This window comes from Numida meleagris, chromosome 1 (assembly GCF_002078875.1).
Source record: "Numida meleagris isolate 19003 breed g44 Domestic line chromosome 1, NumMel1.0, whole genome shotgun sequence".
Classification (NCBI taxonomy): domain Eukaryota; kingdom Metazoa; phylum Chordata; class Aves; order Galliformes; family Numididae; genus Numida; species Numida meleagris.
The window spans coordinates 122732364-122753694 of NC_034409.1; the positions used below are offsets into that span (position 1 = coordinate 122732364).

At 40.7% G+C, this 21331-nt stretch overlaps 1 protein-coding gene across 4 annotated transcripts in view; it reads right to left on the reverse strand.

The window, feature by feature from the left end:
* Positions 1 to 21331, reverse strand: part of SHROOM2 (shroom family member 2) — a 125116-nt gene that overhangs the window by 39645 nt on the left and 64140 nt on the right. For 2 of the 4 annotated variants that reach the window (XM_021410800.1, XM_021410816.1), the window contains exons 3-4: positions 8525 to 8656; positions 785 to 3434 (exon numbers count right to left, since the gene is read on the reverse strand). In XM_021410800.1, coding sequence (XP_021266475.1) covers positions 785 to 3434; positions 8525 to 8656 — 2782 coding nt within the window. The other 2 variants (XM_021410810.1, XM_021410819.1) reach the window with 2 other exon arrangements.

Sequence of the window (21331 nt, forward strand, 5' to 3'; positions counted from 1 at the left end):
AGGTTTCTCTGTTTACTTCCCTTGCCACCTGCCAGCCGTTCCCTGGCCCTGCTCTGTTAAAAATTAACTTAATATTTACTTGCAAGTTGAACAGATATTTGGCATCTCTGTGTAATACGTTTATAGTTCTTAAATCAAGCAAGCTGACAAAAAATAACACACTGAGCAGTTTCATTTTTTTCCCTATAGTGTAGCTTTAACATTAACAGATACATTTTTTTTTTTTAGATCTCTAAACTTTAGCAGGCTGAAGTTCTGTCCTATGCAGCTTCTGCACCAAGCAAGTTTAGAAGAAAAGAGGAAATGCATAGAAAATGATCAGACATCAATAGAAGTGGGAAAATGTAGGTATTATTTCCCCTTGGAATATTTTTCCTCGTAGTTCCTGAGAATAGCTTTAAGAATGTAGATGGGGGGGGGGGGGGGGCAGCCACAATCATGAAGTGCTCCAAGTGCAAGATTGCTTTGATCCTCATATCTCTACTGTAAAATAGAGGACGTTATCAAATAAACCAGCTTTTTTCTTCCAGTTGGCTACAACATACAATAAATTATTTTATCCAACTGTTCTTTGCTACACTCACTTCCCGTGCAACACAAACTTTGATCTTACTTATGAGAGTTACACATAACATTTATTCTATCACAGAGGAAAGGCTAACACCACATTATATGTGCTCCTAAAGTGGAAATTTTCACGAAAGTGATCTTGCTCTCCTCCCCCCTGCCCAGCTCCCCGTGCCTCTCACAGGCAATAAAAAGACAACACACAAGCTGCTTGTACCTGTTTGTAGAAATCAGTTGAAGGGGATGATCTAGACCTCTCATGAGTGTACTGGGGTTTCTCATGCTGTTCGTGGCTGACATCAAGGATGTTATCAGCTGAATGGTACCTTCCTGAACTCCTTGCCTCTATGGGCTTCCGCTGCTCTTTCCATGATGCTTGATACTCTGCAAAGGTTCCCAGACGCTGCGGCTGTTCGGATTTCACAGTCCTGTCAGCAGCCTTACTGCTGCTACTGTGGTGGACGCTACCTTTTGGAGCATGTGTCGTTTCAAGTCCAACAGAGGCTGCCCGACCTCTTTTCTCATGCCAGGACTCATCTCCCTCCTGCCCACCGTAAGCTTTCCTGTCCGCCCTCTCAGGCTGTCCCTCAGCCTGGCTGTGTGGAGTTGGTTTCTGTGCAGGCTTTCTACATGCAGGCTTACTTGTTTCTTCAAAAAATTTCCACCTGTCCGCAAATGAGCCCAAGGCTTCTTCAGATGCTTCTGGATGGCAGTGGGCACGACACTCATCCTCTGACACCCCCACTTCATTCATCTTCTCCGGTTCGGAGTAAGATTTCAGTTTTTGCTCCGTTGTGAACCTCTTCCTGGCTCCAATGCGAGAAACGTGATGAGTGCCACTCCCTGTAGGGTTCGGTTTAGCTTGCGTAGCCTCAAGGAATCCAGACACATCTTCAGAAACCAAAGCCAACAACGAAGAGTTGTAACTACCAGTTTTCCGTTCTGGTGACCTGGGGGGATATTCAGCAGGGCTGGGCTCCAAGTCCCGCCGTTTGAAGGAAGTTGCCCGCAGAACTCTGGCCTGTGCTTCCTTCAGGTGATCTTTGTAGGTGCTAGTGAAGTTCGTATCTGGGGAGGCGTTCACATTTTCTGCTGCATCTGGCTTCCCGCTCTCATTGCACTCCTCCGTCTCAGATGACCCTATTAAAGTAGCTGTGCTTCTACTTTTCTGCAGCTTTGCTCTTCTCATTTGGATCTCATTTCTCAGGGTTGTTGCAAAACGGTCGCTCCTTCGCGCCTGTTTAGACAAGTGATTGTCAAATGGGGGCTGACGCTCTGTTACAGTTTCTGGGCTGCTGTCAGAGTGTTTTTTGCCTTCCTGAGCCAAAGAGTGCAACATTGGGGTCCTCTGAGGAGAGATCTTACTACTCTCATCTTTTCCCCACCTGAAGTCTTTCTGAGCAGGCCTGTTTTCAGCAGTAAGGGCACAGCCCTTTACATACTGCTGTTGACAGTACCTCGTTTCACTTTCCTCAAAGCTGCTCTCGAAGTTTTTCTTTTGCCCAGACTTTTCAGCATAATTTGTTTTTTTAACCTCTTCTACTACAGGAAACCTAACATCCCCCTCTCTCTCCACGGTGTAATGACTACTGTTCTCACACCCTTCCAGAGAAGATTCAACAGACTGTTGAGGTAGATAGCATTTTGGTTTTTGGACCATTGTGACAACTGCAGGATTTTCGTAAGGTCCAAGAGAAAAATCAGCCCCCACTGCAGGTTTCCAGTTGTCATCTTTGAGCTGCAGTGGCTTTGAACTTCCCTGAGCAGGCTGTTTTGCTGTCACGCAATAATAGCGACTCTGTCCAGTGTTGTCCGCCTTCTGCTCAGCAGCACTGTTTGAAGAAGAGCAAGTGTTGAGCAGCCTGGTGTGGTTTAGATTGTATCCATGAAAATGATCAGTAGGCAACTCTTGAATGCTACCATAGGAGAGAAAAGGTTGCTGATCTTTAGGCGCAGCTAACATTCTTGCGTTGTGAAAAAAAGTGCTTTCATCACTGTACTGGTGCTGGTGCTGGTAACTGTAAGCAGGCTGTGCAAACCGAACATCAGTGCTGGACAAGGATGACTGCAGCTTGCTCCCAGTTCCTGCATTACTATTGTACCTTTCACCAACTGCAGAAAAAGCATGTTCTGAACTGAGATCTGATTTATAATTTGAGCCACTGACCTTCCTGTCACATGCTTTGGAAGGCCGCCGTTGCTGTTCCACAGTGTCTGAGTTCCAGTCATTCCTGGTATGAGATCGGTTCAGGGCTATAAAGTGCTGTGTGCTGGCACTCTCTGAGTATGCAGGGCCCTGGGCTTTCTCATGGCCTTTGGTAGCAGCAAAGCTGTCACTACGGAGAGGTGGAGGTGGTGGTGGAGGAGAGGAAGACTTCCTCTTATCTGGAACATACCAGACGGGCCCAAAACTGGATCTTCCAGAGCCAGCGAGCTTGACATCAGGATGTTCCTCTATTCTGGGACTTCTGTTATTCTCGTACTGGATGGGAGTTGGCAAAAATCCAGGTTTGTCCTCTACCCCACTGTAATCATTCAAAAACTGTCCAGACTTGCTTCCATGCTTAGATGTCTCCCAGTGGCCTACTTTATACAGCATATTCTCCGTTGAAGAAGTATCTGCATTGGATAGAGTGTGGTCAGGGGTGCTAGAACTTGTGGAGAAAGACCCGTAGGCTGAATCCCTCTTATTTTGGCTCCCTAGATGGTCAATGCTACTATTAGACCTTGCAGAAGAAAGTCTTCCATACTGGGCTACTTGTGGAGTTTGGTCCCAGCTGTCCATACTGCCCAAAGAGCTGAACTGGTCAGAAGCACGATGGAGACTTGACTGGTCCCATGAGTTTGACAGGTCATGAGAAGAACAGCTGCAGTAGGAAACAAACAAAAAAAGCCCCAGTATAAATACAACAGCCAAAAAACCCCACGATGCAATTACAAATATTTGATCACTAATTTTATTAATACTGGAGAAATCCATCTACAGAGCAGTTACTTTGGACAATCTAAAAAAACTGGGAGTACAGACACGAAGTCAGGGCTTTACTTTAACATTCTGCCACCAATCCAAAGCTTAAAACCTCAAAAACTGATGGCTCCTTTCTACCTTTACCACTAAGTAATACTTATCTCCTTCAAAGGTCTCCTTTCCCTATGCAAACTGTTGATTTTGCTGACTTTCAGACAAACTCAGTTTCATCTCCGTTAGCTCTCTCTTTCTCAGGACAAACATCAACTTATTTTGCAGCTTATTTCCCAAGCACCTTGATACTTCCAACTACTAACCTTGTGTACTTTTGTGTTCACCTTCAACAAACTCACTCTAAACATAAAGTTAATCCTTTGTCTTGACTATCCAAATCTGCCCACTCATACAATATTTTCATTACAAAATGAAGGTTTACTAACAACATTTGCCTCAGATTCCACTATTTCAGTTCTGAGCCTCCACACGTACCTCGCCAACATGCTTTCAAACCACTCTCAGTTTGATGTTCTTACAAAAGAAGTCATTCAATTCCATCCAGTAACACACCATTGACAGGAATCTCAAGCCATTTAATTCCTGCTCAGACAAAACTAAACCTACGACCTTCCTTCAAAAATCCTTATCATCATCTCTGTCACTCCTTGTACAGAAATGCCATCTTTGACATTGTGCTTTCTCTGTCTTATTTGTCTAGGTACTATTTCAAAATCTTGCTGCTTGTGTTGTCTTCCTCACTGCAATCAGCTTTGTTTTGTTCCTTTCAAGTTCTTTTCATTATTATTTTTCACAGCACCCACCTCCTGTCAATCTAAAGCACTGATGCTGAGACGACCGTCTTTTCAATTATTCTCACATGTTCCTGTCTGAACTTCACTGCCAGCCCCCCTGATTTATACATCAATTCAAATTCCTGTCTTTGCATGCAAAGCCCCTTGGTAGAAATCCCAGAACTGTTCTAATTCCCTGTAGCTATAATTATATGAAGCATCTATCAAATCTTGCACAGCAAAGGAAGCATCTATTCAATCTTGTGCAGTAAAGATACTGCTACTACTGAAATAAGATTAGTCCACATAAAAAAATACAAAGAGTGATACAGATCTTTTTTTTTTGTCTGCCAAAAATACTGCAAAAAGACAACTAAACAGTTCATTGGGATTCAGTTTTAACATAGCAATTACACGTTTTTTGTTTTACTATAGCTTTGGATTTTATTTTATTTTTTTACACAAAATGATCAAAAACAATTTACAGGAAGTAAGGGAAGGCATACTTTGCATTTATTTTCAAAAAGCAGGTTTTTTTGACAAGATGACCCAGCAGTGACCTCATCTTGTGTTTTTGTTTGTTCTTTCCTTCTTTCATTGTCAGCACTTCAAAGCATTTCACTGGATACTTAAAAAGGTTTTAATTTATCTCTTAAGCAGATACTATAGTTCATGTAAAAAGTGTCTCAGTCATTAGAATCTCTGTCGTTAATGAAGAATTTAAGCTAGATACAGGTATGAATTGCTGTGGTTTTGAACTACAGTTTTCTTTTCCCTTTTCAGCACTAAGAAGATACGTGGCATTGACTGAAATAAAGGTGACGCTTCTGCCTCTGATTCCAGTTTACAGATCTGCTGGTATCAAATGTGAAGCAGAGACAATCAGAGTAGGAGTTCAGAGGTCTGCTAGAAAATACTTAAAGGAAACCCAATAAATGCAATAAAATCTTCATAGAAAGGACAGCAAAGTTTCTAATGTTGTGTTATTGCAAAGCACAGCCTCCCACGGTCCTTACTTGAGGGGTAATCCTCCCACACACTCTGGCACAGAATGTAGTTCAAGAGCCATTTCTATTGACAATCTGGTATTCCAGATTATCCTCAATTTTTTATTTTTTTTTCAGTGCATTCACAAAAGTATCCATGGAATACTGGGAGATAAATGCCAGGAATAATCTACAAATATATATTTTTTTTGTCCACTTTGGCCAACAAGCCCATCCCAAACCTGAGGCATGAGTTTCTGCTTCTGGGTTCCCCCCAGAAATGATATCACCTGAGCAAATCAGGCAGTATTCAGGCCACGTGGACTAACAGATCAGGTGTACGTGACTGTAATTTTCCTCAAAATCTCAGTTTAAGCAGCCTTATCAAAGCTTACTAGCCTTACACTCACACTTTTAAGGCTATAACAAAGTAAAGTAGATAACTGGCTTCAGCTACGCACTGGGTCAGAATGAAAAAGAAAATGATATATGATCCTCTTTTACAGCATATCCTAAGGGAAGAAAATGTGGGGTCTAAACTTTTAGCAACTTGGGACACCCAGAAAAGTGCTGTCAGCCATAGTCTAGGGTGGGCTAGGAAAAAAGCCTGCATCCACTTTGTGAAGGCACTTCTTAATGGGAAATTAAGGCACCAAAGCTATACGAGACCTGACTCACTAGACCTGCCACTGAAGCGTTTGAAGTTCACACACTCAGCCCAGCACTCCCAAGATCACTTATAGCTTTTGCACAGAAGTCACATGATAGAAAACACACACAGAATGGTGGATGTGGACATCAGGGCTCCAGAACTATGCCCTCTCCTATTTACACAAGTCTCTTCCGCTCTTTCTTTCTCTAGCTTCGTGCACCTTATCAAAGGTCTGAGTTCAAAAAAGAAACAAACAAACCAAAAAAAAAGAAATAAACCAATGCCTTAATCTAGCATCTACCTAGGTAGCAATGAGAATTTTCAGAGGGTTGTTTGGATCTGCTGCTCCTTCCCTTCTGTCAAATCCAAGTATATCCCATTTGGAAAAGAACAGGCATCTCTCCTCTTGGTTGAGCCTTCCACGATTTACAGGTGATTTAGTTCTCACACTCACAGACAGAACTGGGGTATTACATTCAGAACAGATTTTAGGTTGTGAAGATCAGTCTCAGATGCTTAGCTCAAGGAAGCACAAGAAGCTCCAGAAGTATCACCAGGATGGATCTGGATCCTCTGGCTAGAAATAGCCCCTCCACAGGCTGTTTGTATTATTTCCTGACATACTGCTCCTTTCTGCTACTGAACACTGTGAACCGCATTCCACTTGGTTCTTTTATTTTTCTTCCTTTCTTTCTTATTTTTTTTTTCAGACTACTAAGTCCAAAGAAACCCACTTTGCAACTGGGATTCTCAAAATATCCAGATTCTTTGCCTGCCACCCTGGGAGTGCTAGAACTCCAGGAGCCACCATGTGAATTCAGCTCAGTCATGGAAATGGTCTTGGACACCAGGTGTGACAAATCTCCAAAGTAAATCATCTTTCAACAGTCACGCTTTCAAGAGGACAGCACAGGTGACTGATGGGTTCAGAAACAGCAACACCCTGGATATCCTGGTATTCGACTGTGCTGAAGCCACTAACTCTCCAAGCAGCATCTGAGAGAGCAGAATTTGCCCTTTTTATTAATATTCATGTCTATCAGCAGTTGCTGATATTTCTCCTATGTAGGAGGAAGGAATTGCTGTAGTCCCCTCCCCCTTTCCTTTAGGCTCAAACACACTGAAAACTGCACACAAACCAAATTAAAAACAAATAGATACTTTAAATATTGCCAGCTCCTATCAAATCACACTTTCAGAGGCGTGTCTCGTATGTTACTTTTACAAGGTACAAGGACAACCATAAAGAAGAACAGGAAGCTGGTATCAATTTGCATCTCAGTCAAAAGATTCAGTAGGCTGAAAGTAGAAATATTCTTAAGGTAGCATTGCAACTCAGAACTCTATAGATTTCAGGAATTTCTAAATTTTGTTTCTCTTACTGTCTACAAACCTTTAACTCTAATTCAGCCTATCTACAGAAACTTTCTACAGAAACTCTACAAATCAGTGTAAAACAGGAGCAATTATAATCAAGGATTGGAGAAATATATGTGCTAAAAATTCTGCTAATGAAGTATTATGAAATGCATTTTGAAAACTATTTCTTTCTAAGTGTTAACTTTCATATTTTATGCAATGGCAGATAATAAGTTCTTTTAGAAACAGCAGGGAACCTCAAAAGAAATCAAACAATGCAAAAAAAGATTTTAATAACAGCATAAAATAAAATCTTAAATTATGAATTTCTTCCATTCTGTTTTAAAGAGAATGTACAATTAAAAAGCTCAGAAAACACAAGTCTACTTTCCAAACTGGGAATGTAAGACTGATTTTCTTTAATGCCCAGCATGACTATGGCTCAACAGTGAACTGAAGAAAAAAGCAACAAAATAAATGAAAAAAAATCTTTGTGAAAGTACTGAAGAATGTTTACCTACAAGCAGAAATCACACAAGGACTTGCAACCATATGCAAACGGGCATTATTTCAAATTTCACAACTAGAACTGCCTAAGTGCCAACCTTTCTTCCATAGCACTGAACGAGACCTAACAAACATTAAGGTGCTTTAAACAATAGCCGCAACAACTTTCAGTGTTTATCTCTCTCCACAAGTAAGAACAGCCATAGGAAAGATCAGATTACAGAAAGATAAGTTCACTAATAAAACCAGTAACACATTAAAGTCTGACAGGAAAATATTCTGTATCCTCCCTTTAGGAAAAGGCTTTCTAGTATTCTATAGCAGTATTTTTCTATTTGCCCTCCCTTTGCTATTTCATTTTAAGTATGTTAATTTTGATGGTTTCTTTTTGCTTAGAAAGGTTTAGGATTTTGCACTGCACATGGAAATGAAATGCAGAGCTACAAACACAACTTTTTTTTTTAACTGCCTTTAAAACTAATTTCTTACCTTTCAGTCACATGCACTTATCACATATTGTTTCTGAAAATATCCATTTGTAAAGCTTCCAGTGCTCCTTCTTCAAGCATTGAGAGGACAGGGAATAATAAAGAAGTAAAATGCAATACTGCATTCGGGGTTTAAAAAAACACTCAACATGACCCACGCTAATCGCGTCTTTCCGTCGGAGCTCAATGTAACTTCAGCAGAGTCTCACCTTGCATGATACCGTGAGTGCCAGGAAGTGCAGGCATTGGATGAAGGAAGGTGTGACGTGGCTATCTCAGGTTGACTTTCTGTAAACTTGGTTGCGTGCCAGGAGTGAGGCCTGCAGGCTAGGTCATTTCTTCTGAAAAGAGAGAGGAAGAGTGTATGAGTTTAATGCAAACAGTTCAGCAAGGTGACGTGAAGCAGGGCAGTAGTCACACAGACAGCATAGAAATACAGTAACTTCAAGTGACAATGAAGTAGGTGATGTTCTACATGCATGCCAGTTTTGAAAAGCTAACCAACATTCCTTTAAAATGCTTGAGGCAATGAAATACCAATATTCTCCAAGGTCTGCGCTAGTGTGAATTTTACTGCAGTTTTTATTTTGGAGGCTTTTTTTTTTTTTTTTTGAGTGGCCAAGACAGACAAACACAAATTTTGGAACACCTGAAATGTGTACAGAGCTTTAACACCTCAAGTTAATAACGAGCTTCAACAACTCTTCCAGAACACGACAACAGTATAGTAAGGCTTCGGTAAGGTTATTCTATATGCGTGTGCTTACAGGAGATGGGAAGGAGGATTAATGACATTGCTTCATACAAGTTAGTAAAAGTGATGTAACTAATAATTCCAAAAGTAAGCTCTCAGATCATACATTACAAACCTTTCTGCAAAGCTGTTCCAAGACCCTCTGCCCCTTTTCCCCTGGTTAGGAACTAATATTAAGAGCTTTCATTTCCTTCTCCAAGAGCTTTGTAATGCCTCTCAACACTCTTGAAAGAAGTGCATTCTCCTTCCCCAGTGTTACATAAACCTTCTGGATGGGATTCACCTATTTGTGTCTCAGTGAAAGCGTGCCCAGCACAGGCCATTTGTCTAGACTCTCTCAATAGCCCTGGGAATAAAGCAGAAATCTCCTGAAGATAATTCATCCTATCCTTCCCTTTGGCTCTTCCTGGGAGAAGCGTAAGCTAAAATTTAGATCAGATTTAAGGCAAGACAAATCCCATCCTTCGAATTCAGTCTGAACCAAAAGCTTATAGGACCCCAACTCTTAAGCGCTTTTTTTTTCAATGTGCTTATGTATTTCACTTACATAATTGTGATTTTTTTAATGGTAATTTAAGTTGCAAAATCATTTACAAAGCACAGAAAGTGTTCCCAACTCTCAATTTACACTCTAAGGGCAGTTCTACATTTTTTTACTCATCTCTCTTTTTAAAATTTGGGTTATCAGACAGCCACTAGAAAACAAAACCAAAGCTCATTATAAGCCCAGTATCTTCAAAACAGACCCAATTTGACCACATGGCTTTTTGGAGTGCATTCAGGAACATCTGATGAATTCAATGATGAATTGCCTTTCCAAACTCTGCATGCATGGTTATAAAAGGAGAATAATAATTCTACAGGGAAACTGTAATTTCACTAAGAAGTGTGGCATCATTACCGTCACTAAAAAAAGAAGTAATTGTTTCCGTAAACAAAAGCCTACTCTTCCACACATGACAAAAGAGAAAACAGCTGAGCAGAGCGTCAGTATGTTCCTTGGTAGGATATGAAACTAAAAGAGTGAATGGAGAAAACAAAATATTCTCTGTGAAAACAAGTGAAGATTCTTCACTTCAGCCACATGGTGCTCAGCTCCAGACAGTCCTTACATATTCCAAGGACCCCAAGTTTATATTTAGGTATGGGGAAGAAATGTTCCACCGTTCAGCTGCACAGAGCATTGCAGGGTTTCCTTTCCACCCCTCACTCCAATGTTACTGATATCAGCCAGGCAAACTGTAAATACACATTTAGGAAAGTTCAATATACCTTTCAGGCATCAATTCAGCAAAAAAAGTTTGTTGTGAGACAATTACTTTAGTGTGGTGAACAAAGGAAACACAAGACTAGAAAACTAGCACAACACAAGCAACGTTTGGAGTATGAGGAGACAAGGGTTAGGGAAAGAGGATTTCTGCAGTGGTTTGCTATGGATTTGGCATATGGAGGAGGAGTTCAGTCAGTGGGAAGGAACAAAAGGGATGCACTTGTAAAGTCTGTACTGTACCTCATGGAACTTCTCAAGATCTTCATAAGATAATTTCTCGCCTCATTAACATCATTTTCAGACGGCATTTCCTGTGCTACAATATCCACCACCACTTTCATCTTCCTGAGCAGCCAAACAATGGGAGGAACAGACTAGGCTGAGTTGTGACATGAGGCAAGTCAAGTGGACAAGAACCATTAAGTTCTGCTTCATTTTGGTGTCAGTGGACACATGTATCTTTTGAGAGTACTTTTTTTTTTGATATAATTTTTTTGAATGAGCAGTCTAAAAAAAATACTCGTGGGATACCCGCAGGGTGGAATCAACTAGACACCTGCTTTTGATGAAGTCTGCAACATGACACAAACATGGAACACGGTTGCCCAAGGAGGTTGTGGATGCCCTGTCCATGGAGGCATTCAAGGCCAGGCTGGACGTGGCTCTGGGCAGCCTGGTCTAGTGGTTGGCGACCTTGCACTCAGCAGAGGGTTTGAAACTCAATGACCTTTGAGGTCCTTTTCAACCCAGACCATTCTATGATCCTATGATGAAAAACTAATTTACTATGCATAATCAGCATTGCTTTCTGTTGGACTCACATCATTTAATTACATTTAGTATTTCCTGCACTTCAATAAACTGGTTTTCTAACAATAAACAGAGCAGTATAGAATACAGATTCCAAACCTCAGTACAAATGGGTAGGAGAACAGGAAATAAAAGATTAGAAGTCTTGAAATCAGACTATTTTGCAGGCAACTAAAGATGCTGGAAGCAGAGCATTTATATTTTAATGTAACATCTCTGTATTAATTCTGAGTGACAGAATGAGATCATCCGAACCTACAACCCTGAAAACCTCAAGCATAAATGGAAGCATTAATATAAGCATTTCACTGACAGTGCCTTTCTACCAATACATTTGCAAAAACTGCTGGAAGGAGAACACTGGTAAGTAGTGAAGACATGATACAAAGGGAAAACCAATTTCTATCGGTTATAAGCAGTGAGTTAGTTGCATCAATGACATGTGGTGTGCAAATAGTTGAGCAATAAACCAACCTTTCCTTTACTGTTCTTCAGAATACATCTGTCCTTTTATAGTTACTGTTTGGAAGTCATTAAGAAAGACATTCTGAATTTCACAGGGTACAGAGATTAGAAATAGTGGCTTAGATTACAGCAGCAATACTGTATAGCCCATGTGTTTTAATGGTACAACTTCCCTGCAAGTTCCAGAATTGGCTTCAGCACCAAGATAAAATGGCAACCTACAGGAGTTTGAAGTTCAAGCACTCAATTCAGCTGCATTTTCAAACAAGAAGGGAGCACATTCGGACATGCTACCGAAAGGCAGCCACTGCATGCACTGAATTGTATGCCTCACAAGCTGCTCTCACACTGTGTTTCAAAGTCAATCCAACCAAGTCATGCCACAGCTGTTGGTCCCAGGGAAAACAAGCCTCTCAAACGTTCTTACAATTGCCAGTTACTTGCCCTATGTCAACCACGCAAGAACTCAGTCTTTGGGATCTCCGAACTATGTGGTTGTTTTTTGCTTTTTTTTTTTTTCAGTTGATAAATCTTGTGCTCCACGGATTAAAGGCACTAGTAGAACAATCAATGATGCAATTAAATGGGTATGTAAGAAAACACAGCAAACAAACTATCAAATCACTTAATTTATGGAAAAAAAAAAGAACAGATTTTTTAGTATTCCAAATCCTCAGAGAAAAAATATGGTGCTGAAAACCACCATGAAGATAGTTACCCACAGAGTCCTCAAATAACAACAAGAAATAGCAATGTTACCATATTTCCTTTGAAAAACATTTCAACGTACTTTTAGCTGCCAATTGTGAAAACCTTACCCAAGAGCCTAGCCTGAGAATTCACAACTAGAACAGGGCAATCACCTTCCTGAACAATTTAGATGCTCTATGGAATGAGCACTTATTTGGTCAAAATGTCTCCTTTCTTCCCCAGCTGTCACCCTCCGCAGACAAAGACATCGGGTATTTTCTCTCTCAGGAAACCATGTTTGTAGAATTCAGATTGCTTCATATTACTTTAGTCACTACTGGCTGATCTACCTGCCCGGATAACACAAGAATGAAATATCTACAGTTTGGCATAAGAAAAAGGGCCAGCAGCAAATTCATATAAGGAAAATGAATGTTTCTTGTACCATTCTCAATGACTCAATACATCCATAGACAATTCTAATCTAGCTTCAAACAGTTGTTATCAATCTCATAAGGAAGCTTTAGGATAAATGTAGTGCACTCCTCCCCCCTTATCATTTTCGCTGTTTTTCTGACTCCCTGCGTACCTGTCTGTATCTCTGTATGTAACAGCAAACTAAACAATGGGAAAATGCAATTTTAAAAGGAGGCCAATGCACAGAAAACATGACGTTGAACATCTTGCCTAAGTACAGTCTCTCTCTCACTTTATCTCTTCCTCTCTTTCTCTGGAAATGGGGAGAGGAAGGGCGTGATTTTGCATGGGAAGAAGAAAAGGAAGAAAACCACAGAAAGGCTCTGAAAATTTTCATTCAACAATCCCTTATTAAAGGGCCTTGACACACACAATTAAAGAACTCCCGTGATATATTTTGAAGCAAATGTATCACTGTCATTCACCAGCAATACAGTTAATTCAAATAAGCTTATTCCTCATTCTTCTTTTTTTCTGTCATACACGTAAAGTCACTTCCTAAGATTTTCAGAGTGCCATGACTTCTCTGTCCAAGTTGATGGCTTTGTACTTCTAACACCTTGTTTTTGGCCCTCCCAACAAACTTAGTCCCTGCTAAACCTGACCCACATTCAACTTCTGAATTTGTCTCCCTGATTGCTTGCTAGAGCTGATTCACTTTGCTCTCCTTCCATAAGGCTGCCCACTGCCTTTCACTTACATTCAATCCTGGATGCCCTAAATCTCTGCTGTCCTGAGACTAGACATCAGCAATCTCAATGTGTTTTTTTTCCCTAGTATGCTCCATGTCAGAGTTCACATCATCCACACAGGAGAGTCTTAAATGTCCCTTTCAATGAAGGATGGTAAGCTCAGGCTTTGTTTGGGCAAGCCATATCAGTGCCTAAATCCCCTCTCAAAAGCAAAAAAAGTGCATCTTCCTAGCTAAGGCACGCAGATCACACCCTCACTTATACAGAGATTGAACTGAAAATGTGCAAAATGGTTCTCCATGGTGAAAAGTATACCTGAAAAACTAATGGTAAATATCACCTTGGTATGTATTCTAAGGCAATGCCTTTTGGAACTACAGCTGTCTTCTGAGCTTCAAAGAAACAACACTTCTCTTTCACATGTACTCCCTGAATACAGAGAAAGATTGAATGGGACTTTATCTAGGATGAAATTTGTTTGAAAGCTTTAATACTAGGTGTTTCACAAAGATTAAATTCAAATACTTGGATGTCATAACTGACCAAGTACTGCTAATATGAGATGTAAAAAGCTACTCTATTTTGCCAGCAAGATAGCATAAAAAGTGACATAAAAGATGACGTTCTTAACATAAAAAAATAGAAATAAAAATTCTCAATAGCAATTTTAATGTTAGATTACGAGTAATGCACTGGGACAACACATATGAATACAAATTACTATTGGAAACACTCAACCCATACTAGGGGTTTTCATTTCAAGACTCTGCTTTCCTCATTAGCAGCAGCACATAACCCATCTGCTTGTTAGAGCAAACTCTGTTGGAATATTAGCATATTTTCTATTCTTTCAGGAAAATCCCCTGTGACATATCTCATTGGAATGGGATGAATCAATGACGAAAACTTATCAGCCTGGTATATGAGAAAACTCTCCTCTGACCGCAGACAGCTGAGCCCTGCTGCACACCTCCCCTTGTCTTTTGACAGCTGGATTAGCCACTGGCTAATCCCAATATCCGACACTGCGTATTTAATGCACAGACACAAACTGCAGAAGGTGATCAGCTGGGAGAGCAAGTAGCTGGGAATCTCATACAACACAGAAACCCATGAGTAGGAATCAAAGAATTTTCATACAAAGAAGAAAAGTCACTAACAGCCTTGTTGTCCGAAGATAAATCTACCACCTACTTGATGTCCTCAACCCTTTTCAAAATCAAAGTGATTTTGATGAGCGCAAAAAACTAAAGAAAGTTAGGCTACATGAATCCCTCTATCTTCCCAAATACCTTTCTGGTTAAAACATACTGAAAACACACTATTAATAGAAGAAGATTGTATCTTAATTAAGCAAGCTGTTAACAACTTGATAACCATGAAGAAGTAATGAACAAGACTTATTTAAGAGCAGCCTACTCAACTCCTGATCCCTGCAACTAGAGAAGCTCGTCACAGGACACATTCATACCCTCATCTCCCACATGCGAGTGCAGCTCTGCCACCTCTCTTCATGGAGGAATCAGGGAACGCCCTGGCCTGCTGCTGCGTGCACCTGCCTCAGCCTTTGCCTCCTTTCCTCTCCCCAACCCACAGCCTTGTCCAGTGTCCTCCTGCCCAGATTTAGTTGCAGTGAGCTGTCCCTCTCTCTCCAAGAGCGTAGCCCGTGTCCTCAGTCTGGCAGTCATACAGGCTTGTTTTGCAGATCTGCTTGCAGGGTCAGATGGACAGTCACAGTGATGGAAGATGGCACTGCAGCCACTTAATAACCCAATAAAAATATATCTAGGAGCTGGCAAAAAATATTAGGGAGATGGTTTAGCCTAGCAGCTAGAGAACTCACCCAGCACTGCTCTTGTGGACTGAATGACTTGAGCTCGAGTCCTCGGTTCTTAATTTTCATTTATGCCTTTTTTTAAGTTGGACCACGGGAGGTTCAGGTTGGATACGAGGAAATACTTCTTCTCAGAAAGAGTGGTGAGGCATTGGAACAGGTTGCCCAGGGAACTGGTGGAGTCATCATCCCTGGAGATGTTCAAGAAACATGCAGATGTGGCACTGAGGGATATGGTGAGTGGGCATGTTGGGGATGGGTTGGTGGTTGGACTAGGTGATCTTAGAGGTCTTTTCCAACCTTAGCAGTTCTATGACTCTATGATACTGCATATGAAGTAAATTTAGTCTATCGGTCTACTTAATTATACTAGATTGGGGAGCTCAGTTAAGAATTACTTAATGGTTTGCCTAAACTGCTTTCAAAATCTATTTGGTTAAGGATAATTTGCTGGTGTGAATTCACATTAGGCTTCAGAGCAGAATTTTCCAACAACTATGAAATTTCCATACATCTACATGCAAAAATCCCACATTATATACAAGCTAAGAATAATCAACACAGTACAGCTAAAAAACTGTAACCCACATACCACATGTGGATGTCTGTGCTGACTGACTGATGTACACATGACTAAATAAAACACAAAAAGTCCAGAATTTGCCTCTTTAACTCACAGAACACAATGTCAGTGACAACACTTGCAATCAGAGGAGCCATGGTAGAATGAGTGAATTGATGCCACGTTTAAATGGGAGGAGAGAACTCAGCTGAAAATCAGAACTGGCCCAGCAGCAATCTGTCCTCTCCCTTCATCAGCACATTCTTCAGCAGCATAGCATCTAGCTAGGTAAGCAGCTTACTGAAAATGACATTTTGTTTTTTTCAGGTCACAGCAGAGACATTTAAGCCATATGTATTGTGTACACACAAGATGGACTAAGGATAACTCCAAAAATTTTCAGCCACTGGATGAGGAAAAGAGTGTGTGCACAAACATACTCTCTTGCTTTAGAAACAGGAAAATAAATCTTCAAGGGTGCAAACAACTGTACTACTTACTAACTTGGCAAATCTTATTTTCTCAAGCAATGAGCAGGCTTGGAAGGATGAAAGAAAGGGAAATGAAGAAAATACTGTCTTGTTTTTTTTAAATTCCTCCTGTTTGAGATCCTTAACCTATTGTCAAACAGCCCGTCTTTATAAGGCCCTGGCATCAAGTCCATCGGTCTCCAGGGACGCCAACTTTGCCTGCTCTTCCTCACTGCCCCATCTGCAGCAGTCCTGAGGAGAAACAGCTTCCTTCTTTCTCATGGTCTTCTCCCCACTGTCCACAGAGGTATAGAAACCTCTGAAGTTCTTCATCTTCTGCATCTGCTGCGCCTGGTTTCCAGCTCACTACCCCTTGTATATAGAGCCTCGGAAGGAAACAAACATTGCAGAACAAGGTGATGACACATACACCCATTTTTTTTTCTGCTTCTGCAATACCTTTGTAAATTGAGAAGGTGGGCTGTCCACTCTAACACTGCATAGTAGTGTATAGCATTGGCCACCTTAGGGGAAGGTGAGAGAACAACAGATATATTCCGAATCGCCAACATCCAGAGGGTTATCCTTCTATTTATGAATTTACAAGTAACTATCAACATAAACATGTTTTGTTCCATCAAAATCCACAGTACATTTCAGAAATATACAGACAAGATCATCAGACAAAATGCTCTCCTCAGAAAGAAACCCCTGATTTCTCTTAGCTGTCTCTGATCCAGTTCACCTCACCCTACTTACTCTAATAAAGCTGCGTTGCCAAGTGAGCTTTCTCCAGCCTGTAAACTTCAAAATCAGCATCACGAGCTCCATAAAATCAAGCTGGCTTCACCATACAATAATTCTATACTTCCAAGCAAGAAAATGAACCCCAGTATATGATTTTCTTTCAAGTGGGCATTCTTTATCTTGCTCTGAAACTGTATGTCTCCTTACTTGCAAGGTAGTTCGAAAAGTTGAAGTAAGGTAGTGGATGGCAATAATTCATTTTTAAACATCTTGTCAAACATTTTAACTTCTTGTGCTCAAATTTTCCTGATTCTCCACTTTGGGAAGTTGGATGGTACTTTCTTCTGAAACCTAGAAGCTACACTGACACACTGAGGATGCATCACTGTTAACCCCTAGCCACTTATTCCTAATCTGGAACTGGTGCAAACTCGCCTCTGTTTTCTTCAGGGAATAAGTATCCCCTCTTATCTGTCTGAAGCTGTCCTGACACTGCAAGACCCACAGTGCCACACCAAGGACTGAATACAGTTCTGCTTCCCATTTCTTGTACTTCTTCATCAGTACTATAACTCAATTCTCCAACTACATCAGAGTCAGAGCAACAGAAAAAATTCTGGCTTTTCACAGCTATTCTGAAACATACTCAAGTTTAACATCACATCCGTCCCTCCCAAATACAGTGAAATAAATGATTTTGGTTCAGTAAGAACTAATAAAAGAAATACCCAAAGTAGTATCAGCCAACGCCACCAACAAGGGAATTTAGACAGAACGACAGATTTGTGACCCAACTACCTGACTTCTCTACCTGAAAGCTTTTCCTAAACCTCTGTTGAGAACACACGTGCAGTGGTTGTATAGAAACATAGAGAGTGATGCAACCTCAGCTGCATTTTGTGTGGTAAAATTGTTCACAAAAAAAAAAGGCTAAATCAGACATGCTGCAGGAATGGTATTTAATGAAACAAATATTTAAAACAATAACACAGATCTCCATTACCAGTGATACAGTCCTTCAAGTCAGAGAAGTCATGGGAATAAAAATTGAAAGTAACTCAAGAGGCTCAACATGAAGTCTTTTTGTTCATCTATTTAAGAGCTTGCATTCATTAACTATTCCAGATTTGAGTCCAAGTTTATTATCACAACAACCAAGATTCTCAAGTGATCTTCCAAATAAATTCTGGCCATGCCACACAGCATCTGAGATCCATTTAATCCAGCTTAGCCACAAATGAGACAAAGGATGAGTGCAACACTGTTGAAAAAATTTCAATATATCTCACATTAATGAATAACTGAATAATTTTCTTTTTTCTGCAGAAAATGTCCCTCAAGGCATCATCATCTCAGAAGGGCAACTGAGATTTGAAAGGAAAAAACTGCTGCACTAGAGATGAAAAATGTAAGTAGGAAAACCATTTCTGCAGGACCCCTTCTGGACTACACATAATAAACACTTACAGTGCTTCCACTGGATATGGTTTTTGGAGATGTAACTTGCAACTGTAAAGCACTAAGAAATATGACATTACTTTTTAAAAGGGATTTTTACTGTCGTAGTAACTATTTTCAGATTAAAACAGACATTAGATCTAAGTCTTGGCACATTAGAGAGCTCACAATTTGGGCATGCAGTCTCAGCTGCCCTAACATGTTGGAAACCTGAGGCATAAGGTAGTTAGTTATAGTTGCACAATTGCCTTCTGAGTTAATCTCTCCTTCTTTACCTCCCGAGTGTAGCTGAGATTGCAGATGGAGAAGCTAACTGTTCAATTTCATGTTTTATCCTCTTTTTGTATCCAATGGATAACAGCAGCCATAACAACATTACAACAAGAAGCAGGACAATTTGAAACACTTATCCATTTATGATTTCTCCATAGGAAAAAGGTTTATTAACGTAGCTTCTTGAACTACCAGCTCCTCTTGCCTATGCACATATTAATCTGGGCTCAGTTTCTTCAAGATTTTGAGTAGACAGTCTTAACTGAAGTAGAGGGGCTCTGCCTGAAGAAGGCAAGGCCACCACCTTCATCCCTGAGGGCAGAGGGAGGCTGGAGGGAGTGGGCTGAAAGCAACTGGCGCCTCCACTGAGTCTGCTCAATGTCCCTTCATTCTGTTCTGTTCTGAACAGAACTTCATTCTGTTGGGTACAGAGCTGGACTCCAGCTTCAGCCCTCCCTGCCACAGGACAGTGCAGGTATGGACACAGTGGTTAGGCAAAACTAAGATCCAGCTGATGGCTGCAGAAGCAAGAATGGGTAAGAATGACTCCTTTTTCCTCACATCATCTTTTTTGGATGAGTACCTCGGTCATCCAGACAAAGGGGTACTTTTCCTCCTATGGCTCTGGTGGAGAAGGATACAGCAGCTGTGCTTGGAGAAGATGGATCCCTTTGCTATCCTGCACAGTGCTGTACTTAAAGGATCACAGAATTCTCCGCATGTCCACCCATCCAAAACTTCCTCCCTCTGTCACACACAGAGCAGTACGTCTGAATCCTGAAAAGAGAGGGCTTGATTCCTCCACTCAGTAACCTGATACCATTTGAGAAATGCAGGCACCAACTATGACCAACACTTCACAAAAAGGGAATGCAGTAAACCTGAAAACATCCATCTGGCAATCCTTCTGTCAAAGCATCATCCCACTACAACCACCTTACTAATCACTGCCCCAGGACAGCAATGGTGGATGCAGACAAGTTGTCAGTCTGAGCTGCTGGTCTGGGTGAGGAACCAATCTGAGTACAAACACACTCAAGACATCAATGAATTTATGTTGATCAAATACCCCAAATCCTACTTAGTCTATTAACGGCAGCAATGCTGTTTCCCACGATTTGGATGCCTGAGGAATACAGACAAACCTTATTCTGAGCAGACATACGGCAACCTTAAAACATTCAAAACCCATTAGAGTTGGAAGTTTAAAGTTTTATCAGGAAACTCTGATTTCCGAGACTCCCAGAGTAGAGCTGACATTGTTTAGCGGATAACATTCTTTCAGACTTTGAGGCTTATTTTGCAGAAACTGAATGTGCCAAGATATGCACCCAATTTAGCACCATTCGACTTGAAAGCTGAGTTAAGTAACTTCATAGCAAAATAAAAGCTGTTTTCCTAGCAAGACTGGAAACAGAATCACCTCACTGCAATAACAACACAAACCTTCAATATATTATTCCTCTTTATCCCACCTCACACTACCCCTTCAGATCTAAATCTTTAGTCACCCTAATTGCTACTACGTTTTACAAGAGAGTCAAACTGGCAAAAATAAAACTAAAAAATCTGCAGCTGCAACATGTTTGGGTACAAAGAGACCAAATTAGAAACCACATTCATGATTTTCCAGGGCCAGATCAGTTACGGTGGATGATGAAATACAGAAAAAAAAGCTAATTTGTAATTAGCTTTTTGTAATTACTTCTACTGCTAAAAACTGTACTAAAAAGCAGCAAGGAGGGTTATCAGCATCCCTTTACATGACTGAGTAGTTTACTAACTGAATTCATCTGCACATTTCTCCTGCACAAACCAAGTTAAGGATCCTGATGCAAAGTATTTGTGGAAAATCTCATAATAAATAATGATACTACATCCACCTTGCAAGTCATGATTACATCACCATTTTTAAATCTGGAGTGGTGAATATGGCTTTTTCTGTCAGTGACTTCTCAGCTGTTTGTGTTGTTTATATTCGATCTAGCCTCCTTTTGCTGGAAAAAAAACCAATGTAGGTTGTAATAACGGTGTTAGGGCGGTATAAACCTCCGCAATGGAGCTTTAAGCAGCCTCAAAGAACAGAAAAGATGTCTTTGATATATAAAAACAACATTTGCTGAAAAAGGAGACACAGTGAATACCACATATGTTCTCCAAGTGACTGAAGAAAGTTCAGTATTTTATAGCTTCACTTGAAGTTCAGTGAGGTTAGCAGAAATGTGTGATGTTTTTACGTGCCAATCTCTACCACACATTATCACGCCTTATTATAAATCACCAGGAACCCACAGAAGTTGACCCTAACTCTGCTGGGATCATTCCCCACAGATGCATCAGGCAGTTCCTGCTTGAGCATTTCATGCTGGAGGGAAGCTCCATTAGCCTCACGAGATTAACGATTTTTCTAATGGAGCTGTCTGGTCACCACTAAGCAGATAGAGAGAGAAGCACATTCTGAGCCCCTGCTCTGGCACCCCACCTTCACAGCATATGTTCTTGAAGAGCAGGAAG